This window comes from Euleptes europaea, chromosome 15, assembly GCF_029931775.1.
Source record: "Euleptes europaea isolate rEulEur1 chromosome 15, rEulEur1.hap1, whole genome shotgun sequence".
NCBI classification, from domain to species: domain Eukaryota; kingdom Metazoa; phylum Chordata; class Lepidosauria; order Squamata; family Sphaerodactylidae; genus Euleptes; species Euleptes europaea.
The window spans coordinates 9,045,930-9,063,208 of NC_079326.1; the positions used below are offsets into that span (position 1 = coordinate 9,045,930).

Sequence of the window (17,279 nt, forward strand, 5' to 3'; positions counted from 1 at the left end):
CCCTTTTTCATTCATAAACAGCCTAATTTCATCCAAGCAGGCTACAAATCTCTCCAGGACTCGTCCTCTGCTCAGCCAACAGACATTATTGTACATAAGTAAACAATTATACTGTGCCTGAACCTCCTCAAGAAGTGCTTGAAACTGCCGACAATTCAGAGCACGAGCCATGATGTAATTCATTGTTTTTGTGACATCTTTGAGGACATCGTCAATTTTTTTGAACACCTCCATCTCTGCCCCGCCCGTCTCCACCTCGGTCAGGTGAGGCAGTGGCCGAACACCTTGCCACGCCCCTCCCTCTCTCTCAGCTGTTAGAGAATACTAAAATATTAGAATTAGAAGGTTTTAACCTACGTTTTAGATGGCATGCTTATCTATGGTATGATAAAGAGAAGGTAAATAAGGATTTTAATATTCACATTATTAGATTTGGATGTATATAGGGAAATTATTCAATACATCCATTTCTAAATTTAGGTGTATCCCTCTTCTCATATATGCTTCTACTGGGTTAATCCATCCCGGGGTCTTGTTTTCCAAAATCCTTTTATATTTTTTCCAAATTTGGAATAATCCGGGAGCGCGCTGGGAGAGGGCCCGGCAGGCGAATTACTGTATTGACCCGAGTATAAGCCGAGGTGAGTTTTTAAAGCCAAAAATCATGGCTAAAAAACTCGGCTTATACTCGAGTATATACGGTAGTTCTTTCCAAGCTTTGGCGGGTAAGGAGATGTACTTGGATGCAGTTTTAGTATAATTGGTGACATGTGGCTTTGGCAGGCAATTCCAAATAGTCTTGATTATGGTTAAATAGTCTGAGCTATTAATAGAAAATGCAATGGTAATCAAGGGACTGTATCAGTGGAGATTATACCTTACCAGAGGGAGCTGTGGAAAACAGATGCTAGGAAGGTATCTATGTCAAAGCTGTAGAATACAGAGGAAGCATGAGAAAGGGAAACATATTGTGTAGTCACCCTTTCACATAAAATGGTTTTGATCTTCGGCATTGTGCAGAGAAAGGAAGTTCTGCATAAATTGCTTGGGTAGGAGGCCAAAGCATGTAAGGTAGTATGAAAGGAGGCACAGTGTCTGGAATGTATGAAGGAGACAAAGGAGTGGTTAAGAAACAAACCTATGAAGTGTAGGAGGAAGAGACATTTTGTAAAAGCCTTTTTATTGGCAGGGGCAGGCTTGCTGAGCGTTCTTGTGGCTACAAGGCTGCATTGTGATATAGTAGAAGTGGAGAAACTCTTTAAATTTGTGGGATATATCAAGATGCAGTCATACAAACTAGGCAGGTTTAATTTGACAAAATAAAAAAGAGATTGATGAAAAAATGGGTTAAAATCTTTTGGAAGAGTATGTGTCCTGTTCCTATCAGAGATTGCAGTGTTCCTTTTTTCTTGGGTGTGAATAGCTGAAAGCAAAGCTGTATGTACATGTGGCCCTTTAACCGCAGAGTCATTCAGGGATGTAATAAAGATGCTTCTTTTCAGATATTGTGGTTATTAAAGTTTCAGTTAATTCTTTTTACCCTTTGTTCTGAAGGGGAAAATATCTCACATTTGGGTTATCTTGCATCTCTTTATGTCTTTGCTCCTTACCACATTAGTTTATAACTTCCCCAAAAGGGCAAGGCAGATTGTGTTAAAGCCTCTGCTTGAAAAAAATTAAACTTTTAGATTTCAGAAACAAAGATTGGAAAATCCACACTTGTTCATATAAATATTCCTATTATACCTTGTGATAACATGTTTGCTTGTGTTTGGTTTAATTTCAGTTTTCAAAGTAGATCTTGGCCTTTCCTCCTGAATACAAATAGACTATGTAGACCAGGAGCAGGAATGGCTCTGTTTACATGGTATGGAGAAACTTTCTTTTGACCTCAGAGAGAAGAAGGCAATCACTGACAATAATTAAACTTGGGGGCAGGTTGAAGCAGGAACAAGTTTTTTGCAGAATAAAGCTGATGATATGTGTGGTTGAAAAGGAGAAAGGTTTTCTCAGGAAGTAATGTTGGTACCCGGTTTCCTCCATCTCTTATTTCTGTATTGGCTTGGGAAAGGGGGAAAATGGCAAGGCATTCTTCTTCAGTGGTTCTTTGAAAAGTTGATTTCATTTTGACACATTTTCATTCATGGACACCTTTTTCCTGCAGAAAAATGATCAGGGGCGAATCCTGTTGGATGTAGTTTTCAAGCATCTTGATCTGACCGAGAGAGACTATTTTGGTTTACAGTTGGCTGATGATTCTACTGACAACCCGGTAAGTTTAATATTTTTTCTAAAGAAATTGATTATTTGCTATTCTTCTGTAGATTGAGATTAAGCTTTGCTGATCAGGTAGCCCACTTGAGAGTGCAGGGGTTCAGTTGGTTGATAGGAAGCTGGAGAATAGGGCTGTTAGAGAAGCTGCATTCTGAACACTTACAGATAATTCTTGATATCTGATGCTCGTTTTTCCACTTTCCACCTCTAAAGCAATCTGGGAAATACTTTTCCAAAAGATGGAACATCCTGATTTTTTTCTGGTAGTACACCCCCCCTCCCTTTCCATGATCCATCAGGAAAATTACAATAGAAGTACTTCTAAGCAAATTTGTACACCTTGGTAGTGCTTGTTCATTCGGTATATAACCAGTGTTCATAAATAGGTTGTGTTCAAACAAAAACAGCATTTCTGACTGAAGATAGAAAAGTGGAGTTTGACATTGAAATATAGATTATAGTAAAGTCATGAGAGTGCAAGAAATAAAATAGGTTAGGTGATTTGTAAATTAGGTTCTGTTAATTGTTAATACATACTGTTGTGTTTTGGAATGCTTCATCATCATTATATAAGATCTTCCTTTTTCTCTCCACTATTGCCATGTTGCTTGCGTTGAAGCAGTCTCTTAGTAAGTTCACAACTTTTATAGCTCTTTGGCCTGTGCAAGTGTTACGTATTGCAAAAAAGGAGAGAGAGAAACCCTGAATATGGTGATTCACAGTATCTTCCCTTTTCCCTCCCTCTTGCTTCTACTAAGAATAGAGTTGAGTAGCAATGATCAATGTGTGCAGGTACAAAAAGGTCTTCTCAGAGTTAATTCAAACTGCTGTTAGCAATGGATTAATAGAAAGGCAGTTATGTGTAAAGCAAAATAAGCTGTAGCATTAAATGTGTTAAAGTAAAGATATCTATAAACACAGGCAAACAGAGTGAAACTGTAGAAGTTAGAATGTTTGTTTCTTAAGCAGTCACATAATAAGGAAGTCTTTGTCTTGCTACATCAACTTAAGAGGATAAGAGATTGTTTTTTGTGCCTCTTATTAGTTCTTGGTATCAGAGTGTAAGGTCTTCAGTTAGCTCTTTGTTCCGATAGTCTGTGTCTCTTTTGAGTCCCTTCATTGTTGATGACTTTGGGGTCTCCCCAAATCAGATTGCTAGCTGGAGAAGGAAAGCAGCCTTGGTCCTCTGGTAAGGGCCCCATACGTGAAACTGCCCTTCAGTGCCTGGATAGAGCAGTTCTCATATCAAACAGGGTTTCAGAGCAAGCCAGAGCAGTGAAAGCAGACTTGCATGAATTCTGCCTGCTTTCTCAGCCCCTCTTTTCAATACCTTCAGATCCTTACTTGGTGGTAGGGAAGGGTAAATGGCAACCAGGAGTTATGACTGGCTTGCCAGCCAAGCCAAAATTTGTGGGCTCCGTTTGAAGTGCTGGTGTAATTATTTGTTTCCAATAATAGCATGCAGATCCCACTCAGTAGCTTAGGTCAGCGTCGCTAATCAGTACCCTGTGCCCATATTCCAGCTGTTTATAATAATGTGCTTATTCAAGAATATAGTGAATATTTAATCACTTGAAAAGTCCTTAATGATAGAGTGGAAGGGGAAAGGTAGAATATGTAATGGAAACACCCCTCAACAAAGTGCAGAGAGCACAGCAAGTGCACCAGAGTCCAAAGCAACTCCACCACAAGCCACCTAGCATGGAGCAGTGTGCCTTTAGTGCCAATGTGATGGGCAAACTGAGACATGCTACTGATGCATTCTGGCATGGTCATGCCCCCTGATGTCAGACTGCTTCTGCCCACACTAAAGTAGAGAATACAACCAATACAGCACCATTCTTTGGAAAGAGCATTGTGTCATCACTGGGAAGAGCCATTCAGAGAAAGATACTCCAGGGAGCTCTGCAAGTACATGTTTGAGTTCCCTTTTTCTGGATTCACAGGGAAGAAACAATGGTGAAGGACGTAGGCTAGAACAAGAGTGTTGGCAATTCCTCAGCAATGAAGCTGGAAGCATACTGTTCACTGAGGCTGCTGGTCATGTTGTAGGCTTAGCATAGCACTGTACTGTGAATGGAGCCCATCCTGACCTCCTCTGCATGGATGGCTGCTTGTAAAGAGCCCATAGTAATTTTCCACAATAGCAGTAAAGAACAAGTGGGATCCATGGGTTTGCACATGGTTCTCTTGCAAGATCCACTTCTACCTTGAGGGTTTCCATATGGATAGGCTGTACTTTTTAGAGAGCATAGTTGAAACTATTGCTCTGACACTTACCTGCCCTTTGTAGAGAATTGCAGGGGACCTTTGTCTGCACCGTCTGCTGGGGTTGCTTCTTGGGGTTTTGATTGTGAAAGGCTGTAGGCATCAGTAGTGGTACGGATTGGAATAGAGTGCCTGGTAATCCACCCTGACTGTAATTATGCTCTCTATATCTCTCACTTGCAGGGAGGGGGCATAGCATTGCGCTGAGAATATTATACTATGCTGCCAGCATACCTGCAAGCCTCTCTTGTCCACTGCACTGTATATGCACTTAACAGTTAGCAAATGTTTAGGGACAGGGATGTTGCTTGGGGAATACACAGACTAGCTACGGGGGACAGAATGAACAGTTGTATCTGTAATAGTGTTGGGCAGACACCCACTCAGCATACCTCTGCGGAGTGTGTTGTTCTTGTACCCCCAGCTGGAGGTGTTGAATCCTCTACTTAAAGTCTATATCCAGAGATGGAGTTCTTGTAAGTGTTCTGAGCAAAGCACTGTTAGACATATACTTCAACAATATTTGTTCTCCCCTAAGATGTTTGTGCTCAAGGTTCCCTTTTTGTGCAGAATGCCCTTTTTTATGGGATTGCGGTCACAAAAGTCCTATGTGATTGCTGACTGATGTGAACGCAAAGAGATAAAGCCCTATGCCATGAATCCTGTGATCTGAACTATGGGTGTCCTTGCTGGGCTTTGGAGGGTTACTCACTGCAGCCTTAATTGGTGTCCTATGGTTCTCCAGCTCATTAGGGCTGGGTGGAGCACTTGTGGAAGTTCTGGAGATGGTAATGGGATGGATGATGACCAGTAAACTGAAGCCCTCAGTCCAGGCAAGACTGAGGCACTGCTGGTGAATGACAAAGCTGCTTGAGGACTAAGGAGTCAGCCTGTCCTGAAGGGGGTTGCACTCCCCTTGAAGGAAGGAGTTTGTAGCTTGGGGGTACTGCTGAATCCTGGTGTACAGCTGGAGGTATAGAGCTTGTCTGTGGCATGTAGTGCCTTTTATCAGCTTCAAGCTGATGTGCCGTCTATGGCTGGCTGTTCCTTGAAAAGCATGATCTGGCCATGGTGTTCTATGCTCTGATTACATCCAGTTTAGATTACTGTTATGCCTTTGAAAACAGTCTGGAAACTTCAACTAATCCAAAATGCAGCAGCCAACTATTGTCAGGGGTGGGATACAGGGTTTGTATCATCCCCATACTGAAAGATCCACACTGGTCGCACATCTGTTTCCAGGCACAGTTCAAAATTCTTACCTATATGGTTTGGGGCCAGAGTACTTGAATGACCACCTTCTCCCTTATTGCCCAGCCCACCAGTTAAGATCTGCCTCATAAGCCCTGCTATCTGTGCCCCTACCTTCAGAGGTGAGGTAGATGGCAGAGTTCAGTCTATAGGCTGTTATTATCATACCTTCCACCACAGCATCATCTTCTTGTAAAAACTCAGCCAATACTGTTTTCAAATATTTTCTCAAATCTGTACCCTCCATTTTTCTCTGAGACCACGTATACGAATCCAGCTTTCCTTTATCTTCAGTTCCAACATTGCAGTGTTGGCGTCACGCCATTCGTCGCGTTCTTGGGCAGCTTCCATTGACAATTCAAGAGCATCAACCCTTTTTCTGGTTTCTTTATTTTCCTTTGTTTGTTTTTGGACTTTTGCATCAAGCTTATCCTGTTTTACTGTCAGGGATGAGATAGATTCTTGAAGTGTAGTAATAGCCACTGCATTTTGGTTTAGGCCTTGCTTAACAGATTCCATCTCCTGCTTCATTGAGACCACTTCTTGTTTGACTTCTGCCACCTCTTGTTTGACTGATGTCACCTCCTGAAGAGTTTTAGTCAAAAGTTCTTGTAGAGAGTTAAGAGTGGCATCAGGTTTTTTAGTCATCTTGACTGTTATTGTTGACTCTGTTCCAGGAGAAGATGCTGGTGAGAGAGCAGGGCTGGTGACAGAAGCCCTTCTTTTAAGTTGTAAAGATTGTTGGATCTGAAGCTGTTTGGTCTCTTTTATTAGTACTTTAGGGTGCTTTTCTGTGTCTTTCTTAGCTTTATCTTTTTTATCTCCCATGAAAAAAACTTAAAATGGCTGCTATAATCCAGGGAAAGTGAGAGGGGGTGAGAGTTATTAGTTAAACATCAGTTCAACTGTATCTGTTGAGGCTCTTTAAAACATTTTCTCTGATTCATGCAGCAGAGTTCAAATCAACAGTCAAATCTGGAGAATCATAGCATAATAAATATCCTTCAGTGTTCCATTGCCAACATCTCACACACTTTCAGACCTGTTTAGATACTTCTCCGGTCTGAAATGGCACAGCTGGAATTTCAAGTGCGCAATGCTTTGGCAAAAAGCCAAGATTCTCTATGTTGATGTTAGCGAGTATAGAAAGCAAAATCAAATATGCTTCTCCTTATTTGTAATAACTGGTTAGTCACCCCCGTGAGTTAATTGTTAAAAATTGTTATTCAGAAAAATAAACCTTGTGCATTTGCTCCGTGCCGTTTCACGCCGCTCTCCCAGGCTCGTACAGATCCAATGGCTTCGGCTTTTCCGCTTTCCCTTCCTTGCGCTCCCCGCCGTTTTGAGGCAGCGGGCGCATCTTGGTCGGGACGCGAGCTGGCAGTCAATTCAGCTTCCCCTCTCCTTCTGGGGGAGCCGCGTCGTTGTCCGGGGGGGGGGGAAACCTCCCCCCGCTCCGCTTTGAAGCCCGGAGCGCGAGCCTCGCGCTGCCACGGCGATCGGCACCGGAACCGGAAGTCTGCTTATGCTACAAGAAATAAGGTCCCAAGGGATTGTTTGATACAACTTTTTTCCAGAAGTCACCGTGACCTAATTTTGAACAAACATTTTAACAATCCACTGACAATTGATGGGACTCCGGTGAGACTTTGAGGTTTGCCTGGTGCCTGCGTTACTTTCTTTTAGGCACCAGGCCAAAACCTTTTTGTTCATGCAGGCTTTTAATTTAGGGATTGATTTTTTTAAACATTGGCCATTAACGCATGGCCATAATCGAATTTGTTTGTCCCTGGCCTATCTCACGTTTTATGTCCCCACGTTCAAAAAATAGAACGCACAGGGACATATTCCGGGGCAAACAAATTCGGCTGCTTTCCCCGCTGGGTAGAAGGCACTGCCCGGCCAGGAAAGCAGCGGTGGCACCTTTTCCTCCCCCACCCCACCCACACCTCTCTCTCCCCTTCTCCCCACGCCCTCCCCCCCAGCCAGCGTTTGAAGCTCACCTTTGAGCAGCCTGCTGCCTGGATCTCCGCCGTCAGAGGGGAAGCGGTGGCAGCCCCTTCTGGCGCCAGGTCCACGCACTTCTTGCCACCACAAATCTCCACCTGGCAACCTTTCGCCGGGTAGAGGCTGGGTGGCTGGAAGCACGCAGCCTTGGCGCTGGAAGGGGCCACTGCAGTCGCTTCCCCTCTGACAGCAGAGATCCAGGCAGCAGGCTGCTCGGAGGTGAGCATCAAATCCTGGCTGGGGGGTGGGGAGAAGGTGCTGCTGCCGCTCTCCCTGCTGGGGATGGGTAGTGCCTTCCTCCCGGCAGGGAAAGGAGCAGCCACCGCTGCTGCTGCCGGGGCCCAGAAGTATCCCGGTGGGGAGTCGATTCGGGGTTCCCGGCACTCATGGGCGAGCTCCTTCCTCTGTTGCGCGACTTAGTTCTCCCGGGAATGTAGTGAAAGAGGGAGAGGTCAATACGCGCTTGTGCAAAGCATGTGCGTGGGGACCTCGCCAATTCGCTGCCTTCCCGGGAGAAAAGAGGGAGAAAGCGGCCATTCATTAATGGCCATTTTTTTTAGCCTGGAAACTCATTTTAAGCTGTCTGTGGTATCTTTTTATCATGTATGTTTTTATGCTGGCTTGTTGTTTTTCCCCCAATGCTGGATTTTAATTAATATATTTTAATGTGTTGTTTTTATTCTTTTTATTTTGTAAGCCACTTTTGGCAGGTTCCTGGAGAGTCAGCCTTAAATTTTTCTAAATAAAAAAGTTTTGTTATTTACATTGCCTCTATTCAATGGTTTAAAAATACGCCAAGGTTTTTGATTGTTATAATGCTGTATCAGGGTGGTGCCTGGGGCTGGAGAGGCTTAGGAGCCTTGCTGTGCCCAAACATGCCTCTGATACCATGCATGCACTTCCCTTTCATTGTTTAAGGAACAAAAAACACATAGGCAATGAATATTTTTGACATACTGATTTTAGTGCACCCAGAGACCTGTATATGATAAGATGTGAATGTGCAGTGGCACCTGGTCATTGTTGTTAATTTTATGAAGCACTCTTTAGAAATGGACAATTTTCCATAGTTAAATAAAGCAGTTTCAAAAAATTTCCACCTCACATCTCTAGTGGAAGCATTGAAACATTTTCACCAGGAAACCACAAATTCTGTGCCATATCTTTCAATGCATAACCAAAAAAATAAAAATAAAAAGCCATGCAGTACATTAGGAAAACAAATACATAAAAGTACAGTTCAGAAGTACATAATTATAAAATATAATATCACCATATCCATGTCTTATACAATTTATCAGCTTTCTTAAAATAAAAGGATCATAGCTTGGATTGACTAGAGATTGCCATGGAGAGAAGGGATTTCTGTCAGGGCAGTGTGACTTCCCTGCTTCCTCCAGGATACTGCAAACTAAAACACACACCCTTCCTGCTTATGGGAGAAAGAGCACTTCCTGGAGCTGGGCGGGGGGGGGGGGCGTTTAGAAAGCAGCAGCAGGAGGGAGGAATCGAGTTGAGCCCCCTTGCATCTGTGCAAATTGTCTGGATGCATACCCCTGTTTTCATCTGCAGCAGATGATCTTTAAACATTGATATTAGTATCATTTAAGAAACATACTCGTTTAAATTTAAGAGGCCAGCTTTTCATTTTGAACAGATATACACACAGTAGTAGATGTCTCAAAGTTCTTTATAAGGGGTGATAAACTACATAATGAGCACATAAAGCTGATTTTTAGTGATTCAAACTGTTGCTTCACCTAGCACAGTATTGTCTGCTCTGAGTGGCATTAGCTTTCCAAGGTGTCAGACAGAAACAGCCTTTCCAAACACTTGCTGCTTGAGATCTTTTTAACTGGAAATGCCAGGGATTGATCCTGGAAGCTTTGGCATGCAAAAGCATGTGGTCTGCCACTGAACCACAGCTCTTCCTAATAGATGATGTCTTCTGCTTATCCCAAACCACAAAGGCATAACAGTTTCTCACTTTGTTATTATAGCACCCAATTATTACAGCTGTCATATCTGCATTGAGATGAGGTTATGCAGATTGATTCACTACCGAAGGCAGCCTATAGACATAACGAGGCCATAAAAAGCAGCACCTGCTTCCTCAGCAGTAGAGATGTGAGGGTTTGGGGGGGGGCACAGAAAATTCTGAGGGGGGAACCCACAACTTTAAGAGGATTTAAAATTCCAATGGAAACATTGGTAAATGGGGGGGCACTGAAAAAAAAACTTGTGTTAAACCTGTTTTTCATTTAGAGGGAGTAGAGTGGAGTGCTTTTTAAGACATGGCCTTACTCAAAACGTAGAGGATGAAAAAAAATGTGCAGGACAATCATTCAGCATTAGATAATAATTCTTATGTATGCTGTAAACATAGAGCTGGATCCCACAGTGTCAGATATTGTGAATCTTCTCTCTTTTGGCCTCCACGCAGCAGTCCTTAATGGCCTTACCTAAATTATGAATGAAACATTTTGTGTTGTTAATGCAGAAGTATAAATAGGTTTGATAGGGAATATAAGTAACACATTGTGGCAGGCTACCCAGCATCAAACTGCCTGGCATGGCAGGACAAGCTCTTGAGCCCAGCAGCAAGGCTCACCTAGGTGGAGCAGGGTGGGACCAGGGGGCAGAAAGGTATAGTCAGGGCAGCCTTCACAGTCTGCCCCAGGGAAGCTCAAAAACTGTGGAGGCAGCGGCAATGGCTGTCTGGGCGCAGATGGGTTAAGGCACATGGCTAAATAAAATAACCCACATAAGGAAAGAGTGACTAGGCTTGTGATTACAAGACCCCATGGACTCCAGGAATGATGTTCCCCTGCCCCCAGAGAGGACTACACAAATACATTACAGTCCCTCTGCCCGCCCCCCACAATTCTGTTTTTTTTTCAGTAAAAAGCAAAACAAAGCTGGGATAAAAAAATTTGCCCATAGTTTCAACATTTTTGGAAATATTACCTCTCTTCTTAGGGGGTAGAAGTGTTAGTGGTATGGTTATTGAAACCACTGTCATTATAGTGATTTAGCATTTATGTAACTTGCCAGCTGAACTTGACATAAATGCAGACAACCTGTTTACCACATGGGAAATATAGGTAAGTCTGCTACTTTTAAAATGTGTGCACTGTAATACAGATAGTTGGCTGTAGCTAGTATAATAATAATCTGTGGTTGTCCATGTAGGTGAATAATGCTTTACCATATAGAACAGTGGTTCCCAACCTTTTTTTGACCAGGGACCACTAGGACCTTTTTGTTCGGTGCAGGGACCCCAAGGTTCAAAATAAAAATTCTGAGAATTTGAAAATAAACTTTAATCATAACTGTTTAACATTAAACTTAGAATAATATTTGAATATATTTTTTATAATAGAAAACTTTTAATTGTAAATCAATGTGATTTTTGAGCTTGCATCCTTTTTACAAGCTGGGCAATTCTGGGGCTAATACTGTTGCTCAGAGCTACACGAATATCATCACTTGCTTCCAATTGATTTCTGGTCCTGTTCTTAATTATAAGCAAAGCAGAAAACCCTTGTTCGCATAAATAAGTTGTGGAGAAGAGCATAAGATATCACAAGGCGAATCCCCGAACTGTAGGATATGAAATTGCTTTTTTACACCAGAACTCTTCAAGAGAAACTGATTCAAACGCATCCTTACAGTTCCTATCATTTTGGAATTCAATGAGCTCTTCCTGGATTTCTTCTGCAACCTCTTCAACAGCAATACCAAAAGGATTGCGAATCAGCTTTTGGGTATCTTTTGATTCGGTCTGGTTATATTCCGGGAAGTAACGGTGGAATTCATCGACCAGCATTTGCAGATGACTTCTGATGTTGACTTGTATGTTTGCGGTGATCATGTCATCTTTACTATCATCGACCAGTGCTTTTAATGTCACAAACGCAGAATAATTGTTTTTGCCTACCCATAATTGAAGTTTGAAAATAAAGGTACGCAGTTTGTCTTCAAACATAAAAATGTTTCCCACATCTGCTAAATTTATGTTTCCAGAACCTTGCAACTGTGTTTAGTTTATTCAAATGTGAGAAAATATTCACAAGGTCAGCCAAATGCATCTGACTTTTCGAATCAGAAAACAGCTCTTGTAAATTTTTAATTTTCTTCTCGGCTAGAAACAGCTCAACCTCTTTTCTTAGGCAATATGCTGGGAAGGTTATTTGAACTTTCGATAGCCAACGAACTTCGGTGTGGAAAAGAAGAGTCTCATGATCGGAGTCCATTTCAGTGCACAGTTTTTTAAAAAGGCGTGTATTTAAGGCTCTGCTTTTAATAACATTGACCACTTTTATGGTATTAACAAGGCTTTTAGGAAGAGTCTTGGAAGCTAACGCCTGACAATGTATGATACAATGAGTTGTTATTGCTGAAGGATTCTTCAGTTTTATTAATGTTGCTAGACCGGAGCATGATCCTAACATGGCTGGAGCGCCATCTGTACAGAAGCCGGTGAGCTTTTCCCACATAATGCTATGTTTCTCAAAATAGTCTGCTATTATATTCATGACGTCGATACCTTTTGACGTCGTTTCCAGTTTCCGCAAAATCAATAATTCCTCTTTAATAGTGTTGTCATTGTCTAAAAAGCAGACAAATACGAGCAACTGACTGCAATTAGAAACGTTTGTCGATTCATCACACTGCAAAGTGAAACATGGCGAATTTTTTATTTTCGAAACAAGCTGCTCCTCGATGTCATTTGACATAATTTCAGTTCGAGCTTTTACCGTGTTGTTCGATAGAGGTATTTCTTATATTTTCTTTTTGGCTTCCATCCTTAAAACCTCTTCGACAGCTATCATCAAACAAGGTTTGACGAGTGTTTCTCCTATTGTGTGTGGTTGTGTGAGGCTCGCTTGCACCCTCCCCGCCCCCACATGTTCCTTACTTGTTGCACGCTGCTCCCGCGAGTCACCACCGCACGCCGCCGCGCTCTGCGCCTGCGAGCCACCGCCATGCCGCCCGCATAAATATTAATTTATTATGGGCTTATAACTTTGTTTTGCGGACCCCTGGTTTAGTTCTCGTGGACCCCTGGTGGTCCACGGGCCCCTGGTTGGGAACCAGTGATATAGAATGATAAAGCTGCTCTAGAAACTATGCTGTGTTTTCTTCTGTTACTTTTTGGCATTTCCAGTTGAAATTCTTAATCTAGTAACTCCTCCGTCGTCGTGTCTTCAGTCCAGTCCCGCATGGGACTGCGCAGGCCGGCCATGGAGAATTTTTTTCTAGCGTCTCGAAGCTTTGAAGCACCCCCCCTCGTGCCGAGAGCGGCCATTTTCCTGCCCAACGGTCATTTGAAAGGGGAGGGGGGAGCGCTCCTTCCGTCAGTTCTCCTTTCGCTGCCGTGGGGGAGGGGAGAACGTGTTCTAGATCAGAGCAAACTGTTTGATAGTTGTCGGAGGTTTTATTGTTCTCAAATGGCTCTCTTCAACAAATGTTTGCGACGCGGAATGAAGATGGGAGTGAATGATAAACATTCGGAATGTTTATTTTGTTTGGGCGAATCCCACATTGTGGATTCCTGCCCCTCTTGCCGCCTCTTTACTATCAAGCCCAGACGACATAGCGCTTCAAGGCTGAAGGTTTTGCTTTGGGAAGAGTCGCTCATGGCTGCAATGGAGCCTACTACAAAAAAAATAATCTAAAACTCCATCAGTCATGTTGACCTCCACAGTGCCTTCGACTTCCCGGGCCACTGAGACGCAAAGAGCGGCTTCAGAGCCCCCTGTGGAAAAAAAGAGAGAAAAAAATCAAAGGATGACATGTCTAAGTCCAAGAAGGCAATAGATAAAAGTGAGTCCCTGTCCTGCCCAAAATCGCCGGACAAAACTCACTCCCCCCCTGACACCGACTCTCGATGCCAGTCCCCGGCGCCCAAAGAATGGGCTTCACCTAAACAGCCCCAATTGCCTCGGCGCTGAAAGTCCTGCTCCCCTGTTGCCAAGATGCCTGTGGACCGCGAGAGGGGTAGGAGCCCTACAGTTCATCGCTGATCCCCTCTTGAGCGCCAGAACGTCTCGACTCTGACTGAGGTGGCTCGACACCGAACGCCATCTGATTCGGGGTCAGACTCCCTGCGGATACTAGGGCACACATAGAAGACTTGTCCTTTGAAGGGAAATATCTCTTCAGTGAGGAAACTGACCCTATCCTTGATAGGATGAGGAAAAGCAAGCTTAATGCCAAATCACTGGGCCTGACGACCCAGACATCAGGCAACTATAAGCAAAGGTATTTTCCTCATCATTCCTACCAGTACAATAAATCTTACCAGTACCAACTGTCATACCAACATCAGGGGTTTAAGACCCCTTATGTACCCCAGCAACAGGGCAAACACTCTGGCTTACAAACTTCTTACAAACTGAGAGGAAGAAATATTGCTCCGTTGAGCATCTCTGACTGTACCATCAAGTCTTCTGGTAGTCTGGTTAATGCTATATGTTTGTTGTTTTTTCTAAAAATAGAGTTGTACTGATTGTGCACTAGCTGAGATTATGGGTGCTTTTTGTGATGGTGCTTTTGTTGTTGTTATTCAGAGTGCAAGCTCTGAAAGTCAGTGGCCTAGAAAGCAATCCTTGAATGTTGTGCATATGGTCAGTAACCCTTTGGCTTATAGTTCATGCTGACAGTTGTTTGTTCTAGGGCAGAAATGTGCAAGCTAGTTGCCTAAAGGATGCACGTGGTCTCCCCCCCCCCTTTGTAATATACATCTCTAAAAGGTGAAATCTTCCAACAGGTCCCCAACTGAACCTTGTCTACCCTCTATCCCGTGTTTATTATCTTGCTGTGTTCTCCCCCTCAGGGATTGAGTATTTATGAAGTGATCTTTTTAGGACATTACAGGCTTTCCCCGAAATCATACACAACAGCATAGATTTATAATGCTTGACCATATAAAACGTTAAAAGCTGTTCTGGAATCTGCGCTTTGCTTTCCTCAGTGGCTTGCCAGCATTTTCTAGTTGAAGCACTTTCAAAACAAAACAGTACTGCTTAGTCCAGGAGTAAAACTGGTATGGGAAAATAGTGGCATATTGAGGTGGGGGAAAACTGGCTTGTGCCTAGAATATGACAATAATTAGGCATGCTAGAATCCTTATTCAAGCCCATTTTATTTAACCGTAGTACCTGGAGTGATCTTACCTTACAGGGTTCCCCGTATACTCCCTCTAGTGTTGAGTTTAATTGCTGTTGTATTTAGCGCTCACAGTTTCAGCTCAGTTCCTTCTTATAGAAAGAACTGAGAGAGAGCAATGCAGCTACTGTCCAGAGAACCTGGTTTTCTTTTGCTTGAAAAATTACATCGGGTTGTCTGTGCATGCTGCTGCCATTAAGCATAGCAGGGGCCTACATCCTATAGATTTTAGCCTGGAGAAAATGGTGTTTTGTAATGGTAAACTTCAGCAAGCTTATCATTCTTTCTCAAAGTGTATTGTATTCCAATTACAGATGATGAAAAAGGTTAAATATTCCACAGCCAGCCTGGTAGATCTCATGGTAAATCTCTTTTCTGCATAGCTGATAACACCCACACCTCATTTGGCTGCATATCAGTATGTCCTTTACCAGGTCTTGGAGCAGATACCAGAGGCTCACTTGGGCTAGCTGTCAGGGAAGATCGTTTTAAGAGCTTAGCAACTAGGTGGTACTTTCTAGGACTATCTCAGATAAATATAATTTATAATTCTTAGTGTTTGTTGCTAATATTGATTTCTGCAAACATGCTGATAACTTCCGGTGGTTATTTGATATGCTGTTGATTGGGAGGGAAAACATATAATTATTTTATCTTTCCTTTCCCCCCAGAGGTGGCTGGATCCAAATAAGCCTATCAGGAAACAGTTGAAGAGTGAGCAAACATTTTATTATTTTGAATAAAAATATTTTTCTAATTTAGGATGTAAAAGTAATCTAAACTGATGTCTTTATTTAATTTTAGGAGGATCTCCTCACAGTTTAAACTTCAGAGTCAAGTTTTTTGTAAGCGATTCTAATAAGCTGCAAGAAGAATACACACGGTATCAATCTCTTTTTTAAATCTATGTTGATGTAAATAATGTTCTGTTACATAGGTTGCAGCTCTACTTGGTATACAATGTATGTGCGTTAGATTGCATCTGAAGATCTTGGAGATTTCTTATTTCCATAAAAGATAAGAGGCCTAGATTTGGTTCAACACTTTTGAGTGTTGAGACACAAAGGCACAAACTTTTGAATTGTATCACTTCCACAATTTTATGTTGACTTCTATCATATTCTCACCTACCCCCACCATTCTCTCTCCAAATATTGATGCCGTATCTATTGGAAAAGACCATTTTGTAAAATGGCAAGTAAATTAATTTAGAATAATTAAAACTGATGTCAAAAAGTCTACATGACTTTCTTCCTAAATGTCTTACTAATTAAAAATTACATTCTTACACTCGAGTTACATGTCTAACATATACTAAGACATGATCATGAAAGCTTGTTTTTATTAAATGTTTCCTATACCCTCCCTACTGGTGAGATCAGAGCACTATTTTGCTGAAGCAGCCTTAATCTTAATTGATTTCCCATGTTGTTGAGTGACAAAGTGGGTTACAATATATGTATATACAGTATATTTGGAAAACAGCTAATTAAAATCCATGTGTACTTGATTACTCACAGTGTTGCATTCACTTTCTCTTTTCCTGTCTCTCCCTGCCAGCAAAACCTTTCCCAGGCAGCACCATCTTTCTGTCTTATACGTACAATAAAACAATCTACACTGAATGGTTTTCAAATAAGTCTCTACAAATTGAATGCTATTTTTTAAAAAACAAGCTTTCCTTTTAAGGGTTTTTTAGAATTGGCCACAGGGGCCATTCATGTCACCAGAATGATGCCGAACTTCCATATAGCTAGACTTCAGGCCAGTCAAATGATGTCTGCTAGGAAAAGCCAAGTGAGCACAAATACATGTCACGTGGAAGCAACTGTCATGCCGTTCTAGTAAAGTATGACTTGAACACTTTGTTTATTACTGAAAGTTGTCAAGTGAAGATACCTACTTGTAGGCTGCATCTTCTTGCAAAGAATGCTAACTTTCCTCTGTTAATTTGCAAGGTCGTTTAGGCTAACAGGTCAGAACAATAATTTAAATATAATTATAATTCCTAATGCCTTCATTATCCATTGCTACCCAATGAATAATTGTGTATGTGAAAGAACAGTATTACGAAGTGAAATTAATTTGCATAAATAACAATCCACAAAAATAGCTTTTTAGTACACCAACACTGCATATTAGGCATGAGCCTGAACTCTTCAGGAAACAAATGAAATTGAGTTTATACACGTTTACTCGAAAACTTCACATTTTGGAGAAATAAGTTCAGTTTAATAACTGAGACTTCTACATCAGTTTCATTGATTGTATCAACACTGATTCGCCGAGTTTGATTTCTGTGTCAC

At 42.1% G+C, this 17,279-nt stretch overlaps 1 protein-coding gene across 1 annotated transcript in view; it reads left to right on the forward strand.

Moving 5' to 3' along the window:
• The window catches only part of PTPN4 (protein tyrosine phosphatase non-receptor type 4), a 136,046-nt gene that overhangs the window by 34,911 nt on the left and 83,856 nt on the right, over nucleotides 1-17,279 (forward strand). The window contains exons 3-5 of the mRNA XM_056861377.1: nucleotides 2,165-2,272; nucleotides 15,645-15,687; nucleotides 15,778-15,856. Coding sequence (XP_056717355.1) covers nucleotides 2,165-2,272; nucleotides 15,645-15,687; nucleotides 15,778-15,856 — 230 coding nt within the window. The remainder of the gene's footprint in view (nucleotides 1-2,164; nucleotides 2,273-15,644; nucleotides 15,688-15,777; nucleotides 15,857-17,279) is intronic.